This window comes from Aphidius gifuensis, linkage group LG4 (assembly GCF_014905175.1).
Source record: "Aphidius gifuensis isolate YNYX2018 linkage group LG4, ASM1490517v1, whole genome shotgun sequence".
Taxonomy (NCBI): Eukaryota; Metazoa; Arthropoda; class Insecta; order Hymenoptera; family Braconidae; genus Aphidius; species Aphidius gifuensis.
The window spans coordinates 7,838,782-7,847,449 of NC_057791.1; the positions used below are offsets into that span (position 1 = coordinate 7,838,782).

The following is an 8,668-nucleotide window of genomic DNA, read 5'->3' on the forward strand; positions in this document are numbered from 1 at the left end:
TCAATTTTCCTACCAAAACGCTGAACTATTGCATAAAAATCAAAACTCCTCATTTTTTTCTTAAAACAAAAAAAAAAAAAAAAAAGAAATCACGTAGTTTGTATCCCCTCAGCCTCCTTGTTTAATTCCTTCAAAAATTTTAAATTGACCCTCAATCATCTTATCGAAACCCTGACCTATGTCATACAAATTAAAACTTTTTTTAAATTAAAACTCAAAAAAATAAAATAAAATAAAATAAAAGAATTTGACATCGGCTTAATTCGGCAAAATTGACGAAGTCAAATTAAGTAAAGCCTTAAGAAAATCACGTTGCTTTTTTTACTTTATCTCGTTCTGCCCTGTGAATTTCACTCGAATATAGAAACTAAAATAAATCCTGAGAGTTTCATAAGGCAACACGTAGTACATCAAGGGATGCCACTTGATTTTCTCGGGTTATCGTTAGTTTTTTGAAACATATTCATTGGAAAAAACGAGGGTGCAGAATATCACTATAAAGCTCAGAAAATCTCAGGGTTTGACTTAAATTTTCTGAGTACGTAATAGTGAAATGCACATTGTATGTCACCGATTCCGGTGACTATGTGTTGCTCTCAGAAAATCAGAGGGGAATTCTCTCCGTGTATTTGTAACCATGACATGTAATCCAAATTGGCGTGAAATTCAAGATAATTTATTACCTGGACAAACAGCATTGGCTAGACCAGATATTGTTTTTAACATAAAAAAAATAAACTAATGGATACTATTGAAAACAAAAAATTATTCGGTGAAATTCTGTCATATGTATACGTAGTTGAGTATCAAAAGCGTGGTTCGACCCACGTTCACTTATTAATAACACTAAAACAAAATTATAAAATTACTTCTTCTGCTGTAGTTAACAAATATATTTCTGCTGAAATCCCCAGTAAAACTGATGACTTCACGAGAAACATGATACATAGTCCATGTGGAGATTGGTGCAAAGATAATAATAATAAATGTTCAAAACACTTTCCCAAAGCATTCCAAGATGAAACAATAATGGATGAAAATGGATATCCTACTTACCGCCGCAGAAATGCTGGAGTTTTTGATCGTTTACAGGGAGGAACCGCTGATAATCAATATGTTGTTCTTTATAATGCTGTATTATTAAAATTATTTAATAGTCACATCAATACAGAAATAGTATCAACTATCCAATCTGTTAAATATTTGTACAAGTATATATATAAAGGACATGATGCTGCAGCTATCGAAGTGACGAATGGCAATGAAAGCTCTATGAACCATGATGAAATACACAATTTTATAGAAACTCGATACGTAGGTCCAGTTGAAGCATGTGATCGATCTTTACAAAAAAAAAGTCATTCGATTATACGTTTGCCTATACATTTACCTAACCAACAAATGGTCATGATAAGTGACGAAGCTACAGATGACTCTATTAGATCAGCGTTAGAAAAAAATACTATGCTGATTGAATATTTTGCATTGAATCAACGTGATACAGAAGCGGAAAAATTCACATATGCAGAAATTCCATCATATTACGTGTTTAAAAAGTCTTCTAATGCTGTCAATAAATCATGGGAAGAACGCAAACAAGATCGCAAGGTTATAGGAAGAATGTACTCTATAAGTCCCCATCAAATCGAATTATTTCATCTTCGGTTATTATTGCTAACAGTTAAAAGAGCTGAGAGTTTTGAAGATATACGAACAGTTGATGGAAAAACATATGGTACTTTCCATGGTGCATGCTGAGCACTTGGCCTCATTGAAGACGATTCAGAATGGGAACGTGCATTGACAGAAGGAGAAGTCTGGATGATGCCCCGAAAACTAAGATATTTATTTGCAAGTATTTTAGTTCACTGTCAGAACTGCCCAAAGAACCAAGAGAACTGTGGGAAAAATTTAAAGATGCCATGTCACAAGATTTTCGTAGGAATTATTGTGATTCTGAATCATTTAGTAAAACATATCATGACATAAATGCTTTACTGTGCAATGATCCACATGGGCTAAGTGATTTTCCATCGATGCCACCATTAATTGAATTTGAGATTTATAATAATAATAATAATGATCAAAATATCGAAGAAATACAACCACGTCACCTCGAAAGTGGTCAAAATTAATATATAAAATGAAACTTATTCACTTTTTACTTGCCGAGCAGGGTGTTATACACCAACGTGACATACATAATGATGCGCTGTAGTAGTGCTAGTATACAAAAAAATACAGTGTCTCCCGATTTTCATTTTGCTTCCTGGAATAGTGTAGGTGCCTATCTGTTTACACACACACTATGATTTTTAAGGCAAAAGCGTAACAAAATTTTTAAAGAGGGGCCACAATATAAACGTAGTGGTATACGAGTCCTCCAAGCGTAAATAATAGTACCCTTGTAAGCAACTTTAATTTGGCTGATGTTAAAAAAATCACCAGCTGGTGGCACTTTTCAAGACATGAAATTGAAGTCAGGGATTTATTATTTTGACTGTATTGATACTCGTGTTGAAGTTTGTCAATTTTTTTTATGCCAATTCTTACAAATAGTTAACAAAAATTTGCTACATTACAAAAAAGATTATTGAATAATGAACCATTAGATGAGAATCGAGGTAATCACTCACATTACAATTTAAAATTAAAAGATGAAGTAAAAACATTAATTGAAAATCATTGCTTATCACTACCACATTCTCATTCTCATTATGCTTTAGAAAAATGTAAATTATTAACTTTTGATCATCCGGATTTTATTAACAAATTTATACAAATTGTTCATCGATTACTATGCATCAATAACTGGTAATGAAACTATTCCTCTCACAGAAACAATTTACGTGAAATATTTCAATCATAATTTAAATTTTACGATCATAAAACCGCGTACAGATATTTGTAATTTCTGTTACGAAAATGAAAATAATTCAACACCAAATGATGAATTATAACAACATAAAAAAAAAGTTCAACTGCATAGAGAATTAAAAGATAAAATAATACAAGAAGAAAATACTCTGAGCATGGAATTTGATTTTGGTCAAAATTTGCCTTTGCCGAAAATTCCAGTTTCAGAACAGTTTTACAGACGACTTCTTTGGCTTCATGTTTTTAATATTAATGTCTTTAATAATAATAAAAATAGTTATATGTACCTTTTTTTAGAAGGTAATTTTAAAAAAGGGGCAAATACTGTATGAAATTTTTTATACGATACAATACACAAAGAATTAAATTTAAATTATTATAATAAAATATATTTATTATCAGATGGCTGTGGTGGTCAAAACAAAAATCATGTAGTATTGTCATTTCTTTTACTATTGGCACAAAACTCGAGATTGAGATAACCCATTTATATCCAGTTCGCGGACACTCATACTGTTGCTGTGATAGGAATTTTGGTATGTATGGACAAAAAAAAAAAAAAACAGAAAAAATAGAAACAGATGATGATTATATAAATATTATAAAAAACTCAAGAAATCCATCATTTTTAATTATTAAAGATGAAGATATAATCATCAGAGATTATGAAAAAATTATTCCAGACAAACTAAAATTACCAAAATCAGAAATTCATATCAGAGATGCCAGTAAAATAAAATACTTTGCCAATGGACAAGTTGAGACATATGGAGAAAATGAAACTCCAGAGACATTTAATATTTATGATGAAACAATAACTAACCAGTTGAAATTAATAAAAAAAAATTAAATGATGTGAAAAGCTTACTAAAATATTTGTCAAATGAAGGAGAAGAATTTGTCAATGATTATTTTTCTAAAATAACACTCAAAGATACAAAGAAGCCTGAAGATTTATTGAAAGAAAAAAAAATAGAGAAAGAGAAAAAATAATAATAATAATTAACTGGTTTTAAATATTAATATTGTTTTTAAAATATATATTAAAATGTAATTTAATTGATGTTTTGATGTTTGATATTTGAATCGTTTCATTTGTCGATTAAACTAAAATTTTTTAACGAATATGCTCCGTGTATTTATTTTATTTAGATAGACTAAAAGCAGAACCAGTTATGTTTTTTTATTAATTTCCAGCGTTATTTGGATTCAATTTATGTACATATACGTATTTTATATATAGGGGAAAGCGGAGCAAAATGGAACGGCCGGGGAAAATGGAACACCCAAAAAAATATTTTGACTTACATTTTTTTTCATTTTTTCGTCACTCTTTGATTAAAAAAGCCGGAAAAAAATAGATGCGATAAAAAAAAAAATTTTTAGAAAATTTTTTGAGCATTTTTTTTAAGAACAAAGAAAATTATTTTTCATATGTTTTTTTTTGTTCATCGAGAAAAATGGTGATAAATTAATTTAAAAGCAATTGTTCGTAATTATAAATGAGGAGAAATAAAAAAAAATTAATTTTTGTGATTAATATCACATGTTATTAAACAATGATAAATAAATTTATAATAATAATTTTTTTTCTTAATTTTTAAAATTATTTATGTTTTTTTTATTAATAAGTGAGAAAAACTAATCGGAAAATACTATTGTCACACATCAATTTATATTTTTTCCTTAAGTGTTCCATTTTGCCCCGCTGTCCCCTATCTATATATTCAAGTTTTGAAAAGGTTATTCCTATAATTTGCCATGGTTATTTTTAGTACATATCTATATATAGTAAGTATTTATTCGTTTAATAATATGATTAATAATAAATTAATTATAAATATAAATACTTGAAAAATTATAAATTTTACTGACAAAAATACTTTAAAAATGGTATATATATTTGCATGCGCGCGAGATTAATATTTACGGTGACTTGAGACGGCGCATACGTTTGCTACGGGGGCAGCGGCAGCTCATGATTTATTAATTAATTGATAACTTTGTCAGATATTGATAAAAAAAATTTGTAATTTGGGAAAAACTTCTTGATATATCAATAAACGATATTGCTACTGACAAATTTCTTAGATCGAAAATTTTCTCGATACTTTATTATTTCAAAGATCAAGGTACTATTTTTCTTCGTGCATTACATAATAAATTAATAAAATACAACAATACGGGTAAATAATTTTTTTTATACTACTTTTATCATTGCTAGACTATAACAAGACTACATTCCAAATTTTAAGTCGATTCATTAATAATTGAAAAAGTTATGACGAGTTAAACCTGAAAAAATAATGTTTTTTTCGTAAAATAAAATTATTGAATTTAATTTTTTAATGCATTAAACAATAATAATTGAATACAGTTTATTTGAAAAAAAAAATAGCATTTTTTATTCTTTAGATACTGGCAATTTTTTTTTTTTAATCATTTTGAAATTTTCCCATATTGAACGCGAGCAACGTTGCATTTGATGTAGATTCGAGTGCTCAACGTGTTATAGAATCCGGACCATCAATTTTAATAAATAAATTGTCGATGATAAGTTTTATTTTGTTGTAAAATAAAATATCACGAGCACATTGGCGCCCTACGCGCGCCTGTATCTATACCTTCTAAAAGGTTCATTGTTCATTGATTTTATAAACACAAGTATTATCATAAAAAAAAAAAAGAATAAATAAATTGACGAAAAATTTTTTTAATTTATTTATTTACACATAAATCACACATAATTCACACGTAATTTTTAGTCTAATAACATCAAGATTGAATGTTTACTGAAAAAGTTGTGCTACCTTAATAGGTCAATTTTAAAAAAAAATATAAAAAATATTTGAAAAAATTTTGTTTTTGAATTATTTCTTTACACATAAAAAACACATAATTCGAACGAAATTTTGAGCCCAATTGCATCAAGATCTAATAATTAATAAAAAAGTTGTGCTAGCTTAATATGTCAATTAAAAAAAAATATAAAAAATATTTTAAAAAATTTTCTTTCAAATTTATTTCTTCACACATAAAAAACACATAATTCGCACAAAATTTCAAGCCCAATTGCATCAAGATCTAATAATTACAAAAAAAGTTGTGCTAGCTTAATATGTCAATTTTAAAAAAAAATATAAAAAATATTTTTAAAAATTTTCTTTCAAATTTATTTTTTCACACATAAAAAACACATAATTCGCACAAAATTTTAAGCCCAATTGCATCGAGATCCGATGATTATTAAAAAAGTTGTGCTAGCTTAATATGTCAATTCTAAAAAAAAATATAAAAAATATTTAAAAAAATTTTCTTTCAAATTTATTTCTTCACACATAAAAAACACATAATTCGCACGAAATTTCAAGCCCAATTGCATCAAGATCTAATAATTAATAAAAAAGTTGTGCTAGCTTAATATGTCAATTTAAAAAAAAAAAATATAAAAAATATCAAAAAAAATTTTGTTTACTCGCTTTTTTTTGTTGTTTTTTCGTTGCTAACGAAATAAATAAAAAAATAATAGAAAAAGGCAAACAGAAAGAATTTTGTATGAGAGTAAGTGAGAAAAAAACAATGACCAATCAAATGTCCGGAAGACCGATGATGTTTGTCCTTTTTATATTAGGATTATAATTTATTTCGTTCATCATTACTAGCGCCCTCGCCAGCCGCCTCAGTTGTTTCTATATGCTCTATGCCAATTCCAATGACATGTCATCATGTGGTGTTATTAACAAAAAAAAAAAAACAATGAAATTTTTAATTAGAGAAAAAATTAATTTACAAACAATATTTGACGATGCCTAATAGAATGCTTGAGCCCAAATTTATTTAAACCAATGAATGCAGGTTTCGTACTTCAACAATGATTAAATAATAAAATCTGTTTACTCCAAAATTTTAATTAACAATACTTTGTTATTATTAATTATGTACAAATCTTGATTTCATTCTTACAGGTTCGCGTGCCCTATTTATATTAAAAATAAATCTATCTATTTTTTTTTTGTGTTTGGATGTTGTTTTTCTTTCAATTTTTCGTTATTTTTTTATTTATAACACATTAATTACTCTTTTAATTATAACAATTCAATTAAATATTAGTAAATCATTTGAAGGTTATGGGCATTGATATTTTTTGACAGATATAAAATGTTGTTATAATCACATATGTTATTATGTCAACACACACATACATATGTATAGGCAATTAGCGCCTCCTATATCAATTTATACGACATGCACGTGATCAATCTGATACCCCAATCAGATTCCAGTAATTTCAAGAATGAGGCGCTAAGTTTAAAAAATAAAGCGCCAAGTTCAAAATTGAATGCGCACGCAAACAACGCCGCCATGACACCAATGCTTTTTTTATTATAGGATTTCCTAAAATTCCCGGAACTCAAGCTACGAAGCATAGGACAAAGCGGATACGGCGACCCTCATTCAAGATCTCCCATCGGTTTGATTTTTACGTTTTTTAAAATATTTCATCTGCGATTTCCCCTTTAATCCTTCAATCTACGCGAATAATTATGGATACTCAAAATTTAGATCATTTAATTCTCTAGATTTTTCACTTAAACTAAAAAACTAACCTTTTTTATTTTTTTCCCCCCCAAAAAATTTTCCGCGATTTTTCCCCACGACCAATCGATTTCCCACCCTCAAATACACCCCCATGAATTTTTTGAACACTTCGAACGAAAGTAGTAAAATTTGAGTTTAGGAGACTCGACTAGATAGATAAACAAAATTTACAAAAAATTGCTAGTCAATACAATACAGAAAAACGATTAGACAAAGATTTGATAACTGCTTTACATAAATTAAAAAAATTATATGTTCAATCTTGGCCTCAATAATGCACCTGGATTCATTCGAGACATTGGATATCATCCATTTTTTATTATTTTGTTTACCGAAGCACAATTAAAATTTTTTTAACATTGCCTTTGGTTGAACGACTGCTCAATTTAGACGCAACAGGTATAACTGAATGTTCTGAATGGATAAGCAAACACGTATACCATTATCGACTAGTTTTACCAGGCTCAAAAAATGTGAGTGCATTATCGATTTCAGAATTTATTTCATCAAGTCATACAACACCTGCACTTATTTTTTTCCTCAATCAGTTTATATATGTATTAAGAAAAAAAACGACAGATTAGTGCGTTGTAACTAAAGTTGAAACTGAGTTCAGTCCGCCACTTTTATATGCTACTAGTATTGTAATGAATAGAGTTACACTTTCAAAGTATTTACAAGACCCGTGGGAAGAACTGACTGGCCAGGTACGACAGCAAGAAATCACGATCCAGCATATATGTTTTTCGCATTTGGTGAAACTTTTGTAAAGTCATATTAATGATTTTTATCCAAGCAATAAAATTGAAGCAACTTTGAAAGATAAAAAAAAAGAAAAATTTTAAAGTCATTATAGGACGTACTGTCAATTCATTAATCTATTCTGAAAACTTGACTGAAGCATCAACAATTGCTGAGCATATAATAATTGTTTTTGGACTTTCGCATAAAACAAACGATTACTCAGAAAGTTTGAAATATTTAAACAAAACAGATCTACTTTGGTTGATTTAAATGATTTTGAAAGCTCTGACAACAGAGAACAAGGTTATGAATATTTTGCACATAGTAATTTTAATGATAATGACGATATCCGTGTGAGAAAAGAATCACCTTTTTTTTTTTAATTTAATAATATTTGTCAGAACTTTGTTAAAGATTTATTTGTTACAAATATCGTAAACGAATATTA

At 28.1% G+C, this 8,668-nt stretch overlaps 1 protein-coding gene across 1 annotated transcript; it reads left to right on the forward strand.

Annotated features, from left to right (window-relative positions):
• Positions 1–939: 939 nt before the first annotated feature.
• On the forward strand, positions 940–1,758 carry LOC122853813. The gene has a single exon (XM_044154232.1). It carries the CDS (start codon positions 940–942, stop codon positions 1,756–1,758), a length of 819 nt encoding a protein of 272 aa, XP_044010167.1.
• The last annotated feature ends 6,910 nt before the right edge of the window (positions 1,759–8,668 follow it).

Excerpts from the sequence above, each read along its gene's own strand:
- LOC122853813 (XM_044154232.1), top strand. The coding sequence starts at position 940 with ATGATACATAGTCCATGTGGAGATTGGTGCAAAGATAATAATAATAAA.